At 39.0% G+C, this 14,066-nt stretch overlaps 1 protein-coding gene across 7 annotated transcripts in view; it reads right to left on the bottom strand.

Moving 5' to 3' along the window:
• LGSN (lengsin, lens protein with glutamine synthetase domain) overlaps positions 1–14,066 on the bottom strand; it is a 114,600-nt gene that overhangs the window by 21,336 nt on the left and 79,198 nt on the right. For 6 of the 7 annotated variants that reach the window (XM_054195503.1, XM_054195504.1, XM_054195506.1 and 3 more), the window contains one exon: positions 5,544–5,623. In XM_054195503.1, the coding sequence (XP_054051478.1) occupies positions 5,544–5,573 (30 nt within the window). In that variant the 5' untranslated portion in view covers positions 5,574–5,623. Of the gene's footprint in view, positions 1–5,543; positions 5,624–14,066 lie in introns of those variants that run through there. The other variant, XM_054195510.1, reaches the window with a different exon arrangement.

Below are 14,066 nucleotides of genomic sequence, written 5' to 3'. Positions count from 1 at the left end.
GTGTATTGCTGATACCTCTACACGTTCACCTATACAGAATAGGCCTAATTCCTACAGCTTCACATAATTATGGAATAGAAATGGAATGAAGGAACTTTCCTGAATGACGACACAGACAAAACCTGTTTATAATGGAGGATTATAATGAAGAATTTTAACACCTCCATTAGTAACTCAAGAAAGTGAAGGAAGCTGGGGGAGAAATAGTAGGGGTGGAGGAACCAGTGCCTGCCAAATGGGAAAACCCAAATAATTTTGAAATAAAGGGGGCATCAAATTAAATTCCTAGAAGTATAAAACCGTTTTTTGAGAGAAAGGAGAGAAAAGTTCCAGCTATGAATGCTACAGTCATAAAAGGATTGCATTTTTTAATGAATTTATGAAAAATATTTATTAAATATCTTTTGTTGCAGAGGTTGCCATCATTAAAATATCCTGGTTTCAACTTTATGAAGTTTTCAGAGTTCTTTTGCTTCCTTTGAATAACTTGAAACCGGTAACATAACACCATCTGCATTTCTGATGTATACTATATTGCCACTGCGCTCAAAGATAACCATTGAAAATTTTAATATTAGGCTAAGGTTTTGCCTGACATTCCTATTGTAGATCTCTGAAAATGTTCAGTAAGATGACTGAAGGAAATCTGAGCACATCCTTTTTTATAACACCTGTATAAGTCAGACGAAGAGTAGTTCATGTATCAAAAGCAAAATTGTCAGAATGCTGCCTGTTCACATAATTAGCCATTCTAAATGGTTTAATGAACACAAGGTACCGTGCCCACGTTATAATCCTTAACTAAAAAAAAATTCCTTCTCAATAGAGATGAGCAGGATAAGGACCAACCACTTGCAAATTTGTTAATGGAAACATTCATTTCCAATAGAACTCTAATAACTAGTGTGTCTAAAGGAGTCTGCAAAGGGCTTATTTTCCATAAAGAAATTGAGACTATGGTACTGCATTTTGATCATAGACCTGAAAGAGATACTGTGCCTACTGTTTTTAAACAAAAACAGTGATCATTTTTACCTTCAAATAAACAAAACTCTTACATTTATACAGGGAACAACCTATGTATTACTTAAGATCCTCAGCACAAGGCACACTGTGACTTTGTGCAGGAGAATGGCTCTTCATTTCTAAATAAATTCATCAACTTTCATTTAGAAATCATTTGCAGTGTACAAATACAGCATCCCTCCCTCATACACATGAGTTATGACAGAGCCTTACTGGCCTCGTAGTTTATGTGGTGTCTACCATCAGAAAAGGCCTCATACCTGGGCACAGAGTGGAGAACACCCAGGAAATAGGACTTATGAATTATATCTTTAACTTTTTATTACTAGCAAGTTTTTTTCTGCAGAAGACAGGGATGATTAAGTAAAATAGCAGCTTGAAAGAGTTACAGTGCAAGCGAGTTGGATACAGATTGTGACTTAATTTCATAGAACCATGTGTCCTGCTGTGCTGAAAGGAAAGCAAAACAGTTGTGGAATTAATATGGCAAAATTTCCAATTATTTTTTATTTCATTGCTGAATGTTTCTGCATTTTTGTTGCTCTGTGGCAGCAGTAACAGGAGATACTAAAGCTACTTGAAAGCTATTTTAGCCAACATTTGTTTCAGCATAATTCAATTTTTGTTTGCTTGTTTTTAAATATGTACTGGCACCCTAAGTCAGAGTCTTGAAAGCTTTGAAATTTGCTTCGCTTTCTTTGCAAATGAACACTTGGGTGGTGATTCAAACATTCATGTCAGAAGGATTAGGTCCAAAATATAGACAGCGTGGGCCACGTTATGCAACAAATTTAGATTTTTCTTTCTGAAGATGCATCTGATGTTAATTGTCATTGATAGGTATTGGTACTCCCCCAAGTTCTGATTTCCATCAGGACTTCTTGCCCCAGTGCTACAGCTGGTACTGATACACCCATCCCCTCTGCATTGGGGGTTTGTGCCTGGTAAGGTCTCAGCAGAGGTGGACGAGCACAAGTCCTACAATAGGCAGGAAGAGTTGGGGTGGATCAGACTTCATTTCCCATTATGGATAATCTCAGCTCAAATAACGGCTCTGCTTGTCTTCACTAGATGCCTACTCTGTCCCTTCAGGTACACAAGTGTCTGGATGTCTGTAACTATCAACAGAGCTTAAGGGCTACGCTCGTGCATTACGGCAGCATATTAGGGCACTGTGCAGGTAGGAAGAGGAGAGAAGAGAGGACAGTATCAGCAAGCAAATATTTCAGCCCTGTGCAGATGAAATTGCTTGCTCTACTTAACCCAATTACATGCCACTTCTGGCATGCCATCAGGCTTCTACAGCAGATAGACATTTTATATCTTGCGGTAACACAGAAAACATACATCTAAAGCAATTTTTCTTAATCAGTTTGTGATCACTTTTAGGCTTCATACAAGCTCTGCAGTGGAACACTAACTATATCATGAAATACAGCAATGCCAAAAGGCCGTTCATCTGTAAACCTGCAGATCCACAAGCTGAGAGCATTTGGAAATATAAAGCGTTGCCTTTGGGAGGAATAATAAGTGCTGAGATTTCTGGTGTGTAAAACACAGGTGAAAATCCAAGGAAATTCTTGAACTTTTGTCTTAAAGGGATTTTGTAGGTGACTGAAAATATATCTGCAATGTTCTATGAGGCAAATTCAGAGGCTGAGGAGGGGACCTTCTATTTTTCTCCTACTTCTTGTTGGCGTCATGACCTCAGGCAAGACTGTTGGGTTTACAAACCTCCCTCAAAATTGTATTGACAAAAAGAGACAGGGAAATGGGAAAAAGAAACTCACACTACAGCATTTGAAAGGGAAAAAAAGGGAGAAAAGGGGAGAAAGGGAGTTAGTTTCAAAGATACTCCGAGTAAATATAGGTGAATAGCTGCAGAAGGATTTCTATCCCAGAAAGAGGTGAAAGAGGCAAGGTGCTACTCCAGCAGGAGCTTTTGTTTATCTAATTAACCAAATAACCCAATGTTCCTTCTACTGGATACCCAAAAAAAGTGATGCAAATACTCAATAAAATACACTGGGGTCTTAGTCACATTCTCGTTTTTTCTTTTATTTCAGATGATTAACCAATTTTAGCCATTATTTTAACTGATTGTTAAGAGGTCAAATTGTAATGATCATTCTGAGTTATTGCTAAAGATTTTTCAAGGACAAAAGGTAAATTTTGCAAAGAACACCAACATGTCAAAATCTGGTATAACTAAGAATTAGAAAAACATGGGAAAATGAAACAGAAAAGTCAAAAATATGTAAGGATTGGTTGTCTGAATTTTTTATTTATGAAAAGTTAAACTGTTTCACTTAGGTTTGACTTTTTTTTTCCCTATCGTATCAAGCAATGTTGAAAAACTGAAATGAAATGTTTCCAATCTAAAAAAGTCTAAAGATATCGTTCAAGTGATGTTGACATGTGGTATTATTCACATTGTTTGAACTTTTTTCCAGTTTTATTTCAAAAGCAACACAGATTTTCAAAGTATTTCAGTTGCTATGAAACTGTGCTGAGAACTTTTTCTGTCCCACTGGGGCTGGTTACCCTTTATAGCTCCCCAGGTTGTTACTGTCAAATTTAGTTAATCTTTTTGTGTAGTAACAAATTCCAAAAAGCAGAAGCCAAGTCAACAGGAGACGCTGCTTTAGACCTTACAAAACAGTACCCGTGAAGCAACTATAACCATGTCCAAGTCCTATCCCTACCCCTTCCCTGACAGATGGAAAGCATTACCCAGCTGCTCCCCCAGTATCCAGGCAGCGAAGGAGCAGAGGATGCAGGAACAAATTATCTACTGCTGGGAATTAATGCAGCTTCACTGAAGTCACTGAAGTTACACAGATTTGTACCAGGAGGGAATCTGGCCATGGAGTCACATGGAGGACAACACAGACGTTTCCAGGGAGTAGCTCCAGGCACAGAGAGGGGTTCTGGCTCTTGTGCAGAGTGCTAAAACAACGTGTGCTATGATAAACAGACACCGGTGGCTTGTAAACTATAGACATGAAGATCACAGCACATTGTCAAGATATTGCTGTGACTAATTTCTCCCTTGGTGACCTTGTTTGATGAAGTGGCTCTTTGAGAGTGATTTACTGCTAGAAAAACCTCCTACTGAAGGACCTGCAAGTGGCATAAATATTAGGTACATGTGATTATTTTGCAGTTAGAGAAGCTGAAGCACAAACTTGCCATAGGTCACAGAAAGACATGGTAATGTTAAGAACAGAAGCAAAGCCTCCTTCCTTCTTTGAAACTTTAAATATACTGAAGATTATTAACATCCTTCACGTGAAAAAGTAAGGAATGAGTTTAGTTCACAATATTGTGCTACTTATTTTCACATCTGACATCTGTCTTTATCTGCTACTCCCATCCAATGCCTTCATACTACACACACAATTATCAGATGAGCTCCTCAAGGTCATTGATTCTCTTGCTGTCTCAAAGCAGCAGAGTCGTCCTTGTGGCAAGGTTATTTCCAAACACTTTCCCTTGGACTATGCCACCTGCACCCCATAAAAAAAAACAAACTAAAGACAGAGTCTCAAAATGAATAAGCTGATCCTGCCTTCACAGTGATTTGGGACTACAAAAGTACACTGGTGGTGTCATCTCCAATTTGCAGCAGTGTAAATGAGATCTAAAAGAGGACCCATTTAACAGTTGACTAATCCTCAGGAAGACATTTGAGAGGAAGTGAACTTAATGATCTACAAGACTTTTATGTCTAATTTCTATGACTCATTTCATATACAAATATGGTCTAGGAGGCAGTCAGTGACTCAGAAGAGGTGCATCTCTGGCATATAAAGTATCTTTTTGTTCACCTTGATAAAAATGTCTAGTAGCCCCAGGAAGTCTGCCTGCACTGTTAGTTCCAAGCCACATTACATCTTTCTCAATATTTTTAATGAAACGCTTCAATTCCATGTTTTGACTATGAGATCTTCTGGACACTACTCAAAATAACATGTACATTTTTTCTTTTTTTTTTTTTTTTTTTTTTTTTTACTTTATTGAAAGTATATCTTACAAATTCAGGACCAGAACCTGTTTTAAAATGTACTCATGTTGAAATTGGGGAGCTCCTCTTAGGTCGGTAGCCTGACTTAAGATGCCACTTTCTAATCCAGGTCAGACTCTGGTCCACAAATTTTAGTGCTTTTATTTACATTAATGCAGCCAAAGGCAATCTGTTTTCCCACGTATATTAAGGGATCAGATTTTAGATGCCTATTTCTATTACTTTTGATAAAGTTATAACTTAAAGAAATTGGAAGTTAAAATTACTTAGGTTTTCTTCCTAAAGCAAATGGGTTTTTTTCAGCTTAAACAAGAAGCCTTTCTCTGACCTGCATTTGTTTCAGAATTAGACCATGCTCAACATAGATGCATGAAGAGTCTTGTACAAAATCCCCAATGAAGTATTTGCTGACTTGAAATCTTGAAGTGGATTCAAAAAGTATTTTCTATCAGCATATCTGCTCTAAAATCACCCACAATCAGTCTCTTACCTGCTGAGTAAGATCTTCCTTTTTGTTCATGTCCACTTCATTCTTGTTCAGGTCACCATTAGAAATGGTCTAGTAAAAATCTAGTAGAAAGACATCCCATATTTATAGGCATAGATACAATAAAGGTTAGTTAAAACAGAATTGCTGTAAAGTTCTTTTCCCAGAAAGCCACGCAGATGACGAACCCTAAAGAGCAACCCCAACGTAACATGGTGAAGAGCACCGCTTTCTGGAACAGCGTTAGAGTAGTAAACTGACAAATGCACATTATTAGCTGCCTGCCTGCCTGGAAACAAAGACAACTGAGCGTAAAACTGTTTTGCTCAACTTTTCTCCTCACAAAGGGCTTTTGTCCTGTAACAAGCCATTTCTGTTCTGGAATAGAAGCTATTGTTAGGCTCCTTAGAGGTAAAACCTATATTGGGCACTATAACAACTGTATGTTATTGAGGTACACGGACTGGGATTCGAAAGGCCCAGCACACTGCAAGAACATCTAGTAATCGCCTGTTATTCCAGGGGCTTGCACATTGTTAATTAATATTGGTGGATCTGGTTGTATTAGAGTTGGAGGGAGGGGTCTTTTTTGCATTAGATCTCTAAAAATATTTCAAAGATTAGATAGTTAACCTTGTCTTTCTTATGCTTTTTTATTTATCAGGTTTAACATGAATTCAAACTGGGTTTAACTGACATCTCATTCATTCAAGTTCCTTCAGCTGACATAACATTGCAGGATGACCATATTGTGTGTTGTTTACAGCAACCCTTCCTGACAACTGATCACCCAATAAACTCAAGTAAGCATGGTGTTAAGATTGGCATTCAGTCCTGTAAAAATGCAGATTTGGCATTTTTTTATATTTTCAATAAATAAAAAAAAATTAAAAATTTAGTTTGTTAAAATTACCCCATCAAAATAATGACTCTGGGTTAAGAGCTATAGTTCTAAGACATCACCAGTGAAATGCATAAATACAGGTGACCAAGTATCACACTGAATCCAAAAATCCTTCCTTGTCTTGGAGGCACTGGAAGGAGAGAGCTCCTAACTTTGTGACTCCATCCTTTATCTGTAACTGCCCCTGTTCTGAACTGCCCCACTTGTCACAGAGCAGAACAAGCAATAACTCAAAGTTTATTAGTATTCAAGAAATAGGCTTACTTATAAGACTTGATACTTTGTCAAGCAGACATTAAAAAAATCAACACCCGGCACACTCCATAGGACTGGGCTCCTGCAAGACAGACAGGATGGAAGTCAGCATTTTGCTTGCAGAATACTTTTTCCAGAGAAGTTGCCCTGAGACTGTCACCATACAACAGTTAGCACAATTGCACAGATCCCTTTTCCAGGGAACTTTCAGGTGTCACAGGCCCATAGCTTGCCATTGCAGAGTTGCTTGTTGAGTCTGTGTTGTGATGAGCTGTGCCAAAAGGAGAACATTCTGAGCAGGACTACTCAGATCAAATAGTCTGAGAAGGAGAGGCCAGACAGAAACAGGTCTTCCGGCTTTCCATTTTTCACATTTTGAATACAAACATGAGCAACATCAGCTCATAGTTTGAAAAAGGCACACCTCAGGTTAAAAATTTCATTTGTCAGAGCAAGAAAAGCATTCTTCACAACAAGAGTGGTCAAACCCTGGCACAGGTTGCCCAGAGAGGCTGTTGGACCACTGTCCTTGGAGATATTTGGAACTTGACTGTACAAGGCCCTGAATAACCTGATACAACTTCAAAGTTGGCCCTGATTTAAGTGGTGGATCAAACCTGATGACTACCACAGATGCTATCCAGCCTAAATTATTGTACAGCTGACACATTTATACATATTTTTAAACTTCATTACATTTTTGCAAGTACAAAACATCTCTACCATACTTTGTATTCTGTTCTACTCTATTCTGCTAAACAGAACATAAAGACAAGAAAGAACAACTTGTGCCTTAAAGAGTGTAGTTTTTGAGGCACCAGTCTTGCAAACACCATTAGTAATTAATAATCTTCTTGTTAGCACTGGAAAGATCAACTATTTCTATCTCAAATGCCTATTAGATCATCCTAAAAACAGTGTTGTTTTGTTTCATTTTGTTTTCTGGACAGAGTGAAATAAGAGAGGGAGAAGGTTCTCTGCCAACATGTGCCTGTGAGGCTGCTGGTTTCAGTAGAACTGTGCTGATCAGAGAAGCTGAGAATCTGATCCAGAAGCTGATGGAAGACCATTTCACATCTACAACAGTATACGGACTACTGCAAAGAGCACCATTTGTTCAGTAATACTCATCATCTTCCCACCTTTGGCAAATATGATAGATCAGGCCAAAACTACTGTATCTGCATAAGGAATATCCAGGTTTTTGTAAAGAAAATGGCTTTTATATATGGACTCATAAAGACATTTTCTGTCAGTAAGCTTTTGCAAAAACTTGCTTTCACATGGATATGGGAGTGTCACTTCATAAAACAAACGGCTCCACGGTCTTTCACAAAAAAAAGCTCCAGAAGGCGGCATCCTATGAGGGAGAAGTATTCTGTTAGTATCCAATTGAGAGAAGGGAAGATAAAATAAATGGGACCGTGTTTATTTTACATTTATCGTCTAATTCTGCATGAGAGGCATTATAATTTGTTAACTCCAGATCCCTGGATAGGCCACCAAAGAAAGGGTGAAAGGGTATGGAATAACGACTATGGCTTGATCAGGAACACAGCTGTGAGAAACATCTGTACCACCCCCATCCCACTGACCTCGCTCCCTGGCAGGTGGATGGGCTGGAGCAGACCTGCCTCTCAGGCCGTTCCTCTTTCAGCTGCTTGTCCCATCTTTCCTCTCCCACTCAATTACAGAAGCACTTTTTCCAGTCTTTAATCCCTCCAGGTAGGAGTAGCAAAATTTTGTTCATCTTCCTCGCTAAGAAAGCCTTGAGATGGTTTCAATCTTAACATTAGCATAACTCTGTGCTAAAAATGTTTTTTTCCAGCTTATACTTGCTACAAAATCTCATTTAACATCGTTATTAGTAAACCCAGTTCCTCAAGGGTGTGTATCATGTAGTCCAATATTTTCATAGCTATATGTTTTTGGTAGCATCACTGGAAAGAGAGCTTCAGAATAGCAGTAAGGGTGTTCTCTGGAGGAGAAGCAGAGATTTACACAAAATGATCCTTTTCTTTAGAACTTAGAACTGATATCATAAATTTGCACAATTATTTAATTTAAATATGCTCGGCTTCAACCACAGTTTATCAAATATTAATCTAAAAACCTAGACACTTTGGAAGTATAACTCAGACCAAACATCACAAAAGCGATCACTTAATACTTTAACTACAGATACTTTGTGTGCACTGTCTATGATGAATAAGTGGCAATGAGAAAGTGCAAACTGCTCATTATCCCATTAGCGCTCTTCAGCAGCTAAAAAAGAGATACAGCTTCTCTGATGACAGCTAAAGTGGCAAATAGCTGCCGATTCAGGGGAGCTCTCTGCTGGCGAGCAGCCAGCAACCTTCATGCACACGACTTCACCATCATCGTGGCTTAGAACTATTTCTGATTCCAGCTACTGATGTCCAGGCGTTTTTCATGTATTTTCAAAAAAAGAGATGAAAATTATCACTGCTTGTACTCTCCTCCTATTCAAATGGGTTTTTCAGAAGGGGAAATGTTTATATGCTCTGAATTAACATCATCTTAAGTAGAAAAGAATCAGGTCTCAGGGCATCCACCAGGAAACTGTTTTTCTCCCTGCTAGTGTAGGTTATCTTCAGCTGTTAATTTAAGTGGGTCCACTGAAATACCTAAATTATTCAAAATAAACTTTAGAGAATACAGATTTTGTAGCTGGGATAGGTCTGAGGTAGTGCCTAATGCTTTTTGGGTTGAAGGAAGGGAGAATTACATCCTGTAACCTGCTCACAGGTGTGGAAAATTTCTCAGCATAATTTTATCACTTTTTTTTATCACCTAAATGTTATGGGGTGCTGCCACTCCCATTTCTAATCCTGACGGGCATGCCAAAAGACACCTATCCACCCTGACTGGCTTCAAAAGCAGTCCTCTCCTTAAAGATACCTAAAGTAGGTAACTAAAGGTTAACAGAGAAAACAGTTCAAATCAAAAACTGTTTCCTCCAATTTCAGAAGCCTTAAAAATAAAACGTCTTTTAAAGCCTTATAGTATTCTTATAACACACGGAGATTTCCAAACGGGTGCCAGCTGGCTAGTGCCAACTAACATCCGCACTACACAGTACTGTGTGGATATACAGGCTGAGATGGATTTTGCACAGACCTATCTTGGAGAGCAAAGACCCTCGAACTCCCCAGTTCCAAGGCTGGCAATTACATGGTCAGCAAAAGGAGATATTCACTGAGTTTCTCTCTCACCACCATTAACCTATAAAATTCTGTACTAATACATAAAGGCTGGCATTACAAAGCCAACGGAGAAATTCAAACACCAACTCCTTTCAGGAAAATCTAACGCAATGTATTCTTTCACCAACCAATATTTCTGGTTTTACCCCTAACCCCATGCCTTGCCATCATTATTAAACAGCACCATAGTCTGTCTTGCACAGTGTCCTTTTCTTTGCCATTTCTTCACAACTGACATAAAATGTAATTCAGCATCAAGATCTGCAAAAGACTTCTGCTAGTTAAATCCCATTTTATATTGCCACCTAGTAAATTATAACAGTAGAAAAGAGCTTGGATTTGCACTGATCCTCACTCAACTACTGTAGTTTTCTTTCTGCTAGGTTGTCTTTTTTTTTGATTTCTTCACATGGTTTTCTCTTCCCGCATTCTCACCAGTGTGCCTTCACTGTGCATGACTGCGTTTACCCAGTATCCCCTGTTTGTTGCCCAGTGATTTACCCTCCAGTTAGGTAGGTAGCCATGCTGCGGCGAAGCGCTGCTCACTCCTCTATTTGCAGGTGCCAAAAGGTCGGCACAAACGGTCCTCACAGACAAGGATAGGACTGAAAACTTGGTTAATGAAGTGAACTTTTATAGCAATGGCACGTATGAGAAATTTTATCAAGAGGTTACAAGCAATTATTTTATACTCATGACTACAGTTGTCAAAAAGGTTGATTATTTGAAACTGTAGCACTATTTGTGCCTAATATATGCTCTCCATAATTTCAGCATTAAAATGAAATGCCAGACCTTATTACACCTTCCCCAGTTCTTGGTCTTTTGTATATCAAACGTGCAAACAAAATGCAGGGACCTTTTTATTTATTTCACTCCTGACAACACATTTGATTTATTTTCTATATTGAAAGCTTAAAATGACTGTTCAAATTATAAAGAGCCACTGATAAGGAGATCATGAAAAGTCTGTTGTTCTATGAGTCAAAGTGATCATCTTACACAAACAGTCAAGCCCTTGTGAGTTTGTATCATTCGTAATGAAAGCAATCAAATATTTTTTCACCCTTTCCATTGCTTCCTCTGTCTTATTAAGTGTCTGGAAATTATTCTGCTTCTTTTATTTATTGTTTTATTTTTTGCTTTCATTCTCTGCCAATAATATAATTTCTCTTCCAGCCTGGAAGCCAGTCTGTTCTTCATATACTAAACAGAGCCTTGCGCCAAAAGTCTTTCCTCATAGGCTAACTTTTACTTGCAAAGCATATGCTACTTTACTTGCTCCTGCATACAGCTGTCACTGTAATAGAATTTAAAAAAAAAAAAAAAAAACAAGTTACAGAATAATGTTAAGGGTTTTAGATAGGTGACGAAGAACAGTAAATAGGAACCAAAATCAGACCAAAGCTAGAACAAGAATTCCTGTGCCCCTAGCTCTGCCCAATAGGCCTTCCTCCTCCTCCTCTGCCACCACGGAGGCAATATGTGCCTGGCAATATGTGGCAATATGTGACTCCCCTGGCAGTCACAGGTTGCCACAAGGCAGTTGCTGCAGTGGGCGAGCGGCTGTAGAGCTGTGCAGCAGCTAGAAATTTGTGTCTGTGGCTTCCCATCGCAGCTCATCACATCTACCCCACGTCAAGGCATAACCTGAGGCGAGGCCCAGAGAGGGAGACCAGCAAGCAAGGCACAAGACACTCCTCCCCGTGAACCTTATGGCTGCACCCGGCCCTGCAGACTATAATTAGCAATTAATCTGGATTAAATTAAACCGGGGCAATGCTTGAATTTCTAATCCTTCAAAATACATCATGTGAGCATTAGTAACAGTATTCCAGTTTTGCAGCTATCCCTGTAATGCTGTCTGGCTGTGACGCGCTCTCTGAGGTGAACTGGAAGAAGCTGCACAACAGAAGCACCAACATGACCTTCTGCAGCAGCTGGGATTTTCCGCATTAATTTAGCATGCAAATTCCTGGCAGATGTAACAGATCTTATTTGACCCTTCAACACAGCAGTGTCACAGGCTGAGGCGCTGTAACTACAGATCTTTGCATCCTGCGTAAAGTCCTGATAATTCATTCTAGAAGCATGCTAATTCAGGAGGCCATGAACCCATGCTGGAAGAAGGTTATATGGTTACCATAGCTTGTCAGCATGGACCAGCATCATGATTTGATTCTTGTTACCTCTTGTTACTTGCCAGCAGCCTCCACAGCTTTTTCTTTTCCATATTCTGTCAGTCTTCAAGAGCTTTTTCCCATTGTGCCTACCAACCCTGTTTTAGCAGAAGGATGGGAACAATTAATTGTCCTCTTATGGCCTCTATAGCCTTCAGCTTGTTATGGCCCTTGCCTTTGTTCACATGTTTCTATGCCCTCCAGGTAAACACAGCTGGTGTAGTGCTGTGGTTTGGATTTGGGATGAAAATAGTGTTGATAGTGCACTACTGGTTTTGGTTGTTGCTAAGTAGTCAAGGCCTTTTCTGCTCTTCACACCACCCAGCCAGCCTGTAGGATGGGAGTGCACAAGAAGTGAGTGCACAAGTTGTGAGAAGACACAACCCAACTGACCAAAGGGATATTCCATACCATGACCTGCTCAGTATATAAAGCTGAGGGAAGAAGAAGGAAGGGGGAAAGTTGGGAGTTAAGGCATTTGTCTTCCCAAATAACCATTAAGTGTGAAGGGGCCCTGCTTTCCTGGAGATGGCTGAGCACCTGCCTGCGAATGGGAAGCAGTGAATGAATTCCTTGTTTTGCTTTTCTTGCATGCACAGCTTTTGCTTTACTTATTAAACTGTCTTTATCTCAACCCATGAGTTTTTTTCTCACTTTTGCTCTTCCGATTCTCTCCCTCAACCCAACTGCGGGGAGTGAGTGAGGGGCTGCATGGTCCTAGTTGCTGGCTGGGTTACACAATTATGCAAATCACTTAAAGTAATGACGTATACCATAGGAAAATCAGGATATTTAGTATGTAATCTGTGACTATTAACAATATTCATGCAAGTCATTCTACAGTCCTGAATTTTCTGTCTATCTAAAATGTACATATATATATATACACACAATCTACAAGAGGAAATTAATTGTGCCTGCTGCTTTAATCTTTACTTATAAATTGGCAAAAGTCAATGAAATCAGACGAAAAAAAGTACATATTTGCCCACATATGCGCTTGTTTGTAAAAAAAATCTTTATAACTGCTAACTTTAGGGTGTTCTTTAGGTAACGCCTGTAATCTTAAAACCAACCTAACTTTTCATTTCTTCAATAAAGTATACTCACCTAGGGTACAGTCGGTATGGCTTCAATTCAACTCGTGCCTGAATGGATTTAAATATGCAGTTCTAACCCATTCCCTTAACAATCACGTTCAAATGTTTAATGGTTCAAAGCTGCATCAAAGCAGGTTCAGACTAGATATTAGGAAGGATTTCTTTATCAAGACAGCGGTCAAACACTGGAATAGACTTCCTAGAGAGCTGATTGATGCCCCAAGACTGTCAGTGTTTAAGAGGCATTTGGACAATACCCTTAATAATATGCTTTAATTTTTGGTCAGCCCTGAAGTGGCCAGGCTGTTGGATTAGATGATCATTGTAGGTCCCTTTCAACTGAAATATTCTATTCTATTCTATTCTATTCTATTCTATTCTATTCTATTCTATTCTATTCCGTTCCGTTCCGTTCCGTTCCGTTCCGTTCTGTTCTACGCTACTCCTGTTCTGTTCTGTTGTTCTAAATCAGGCCAACAGCTGCTGTTGCTAAAGGAATAAGTGACAAAGGTGTTTAATTTTCCTTGTTAAAATTGTTCCACTTGATGTAAACAGATTACAAGGTCATTGGGTCAGGTAAATGTAAGAAATATAAGCTTAATTCTGTATATCACTAGTGAGACACTCTTCCATATGGAGGGAGCACCAAGTTTAATCCCTTCTCCAAATGCTTTCCTAATCAGGAGCAAGAAATCTAAATCAATCATAAGAATACATGAGCAAACTGATCATCTGTAAAAATGTAAGCCTCGTTACATGAGTTTAACAAAAATTAGCCTCCAAAATCTATTTTTTTCTAGGGATTGCTGAAATCAGAATACAGTTCTGATTCACTTACAGAAAATCAGCAGTATCAAACA

This window comes from Rissa tridactyla, chromosome 3, assembly GCF_028500815.1.
Source record: "Rissa tridactyla isolate bRisTri1 chromosome 3, bRisTri1.patW.cur.20221130, whole genome shotgun sequence".
NCBI classification, from domain to species: Eukaryota; Metazoa; Chordata; class Aves; order Charadriiformes; family Laridae; genus Rissa; species Rissa tridactyla.
This window is presented reverse-complemented; position numbering and strand designations above follow the sequence as displayed.